A 901-nucleotide genomic window follows, 5' to 3' on the forward strand; every position below is an offset into this window, starting at 1 on the left:
GGGTCAGGTGAGCGAGCTCCCCACATCACCCTCACCTTCCAGGTCGGTGATCATGGCCTCGTGCTTGTTCTTGAGCTTGGCAAGGCTCTTCGACTTCTCCTCCTCTTCCATGAGGTTGGTGGTGAACTCAGCTATTCTGTCTTCCAGCAGCTTCTTCTCCTGGCGGGGGGGAAGGGGGTGGCCAGAGCTAGGTGTCAAGGTGTCAGCTGAGCACAGAACACTTCAGCTCTCAAGGCATGACACATCCAGAGACCCAGGATGGATGGACAGGCCGAGCCTTTGACACTTGATCAAGTTCTTCTGATTTCCCTGGACCTCGGGGTACCTTCCTAAGGTCATTGGCCCCCGAAGCAGCCATGTATGTTCCCTTAGGGTCGAAGCTGTGATGACAGCCCTTCCTAGGCCTATGTTAGCCCTTAGGAAAAGTGGCAGCCAGGCCCAGCCCAGTGATGCCAGAGGCAGCGTGCTGCTCTGCAGTGTTGGAAGCCACGTGTTGATCACTGGTTCAGATCTTGAGCTGACTTGAACTACGTGGACCACACAAGTCCAAGCTCCTGACCAGCTGGAGAGCTTCGGGTGACAAGTCCCTACTGAGGGTGCCTGTCTGTCTTTGTGCACGTGCATGGTCTCATCCAAATAAAAACTTGAAAGAGATGAAAGGAACGCTGTGGCAGGCCCTGGGCAGGAATGAAAGGCTGTGCTCCTCTAAGAAGGGGCCACATGCACACACCCCCTCTTCCTTGCCCCTCGCTCACCCTCCAGGTGGGCTGCGGTGGGCTGATCACACCACCAAAGTGCCCAGGGCTGCTCTCCTCACCTGCTCTGCGTGGCCATCCCCAGAGCCCTAGTCTCAGTAAGGTCCCCATGACCCCTGCCACAGACGCTGTCACTCAGCAGGAGA

The 901-nt window shown here is 56.9% G+C and overlaps 1 protein-coding gene across 1 annotated transcript in view; it reads right to left on the reverse strand.

Moving 5' to 3' along the window:
• LOC102469772 (myosin-9) overlaps positions 1–901 on the reverse strand; it is a gene marked incomplete at its 3' end in the record, with an annotated part of 58,289 nt that overhangs the window by 7,314 nt on the left and 50,074 nt on the right. The window contains exon 24 of the mRNA XM_006156535.2: positions 36–159. Coding sequence (XP_006156597.1) covers positions 36–159 — 124 coding nt within the window. The remainder of the gene's footprint in view (positions 1–35; positions 160–901) is intronic.

Source organism: Tupaia chinensis, unplaced genomic scaffold, assembly GCF_000334495.1.
Source record: "Tupaia chinensis unplaced genomic scaffold, TupChi_1.0 Scaffold000496_1, whole genome shotgun sequence".
Lineage (NCBI taxonomy): Eukaryota > Metazoa > Chordata > Mammalia > Scandentia > Tupaiidae > Tupaia > Tupaia belangeri.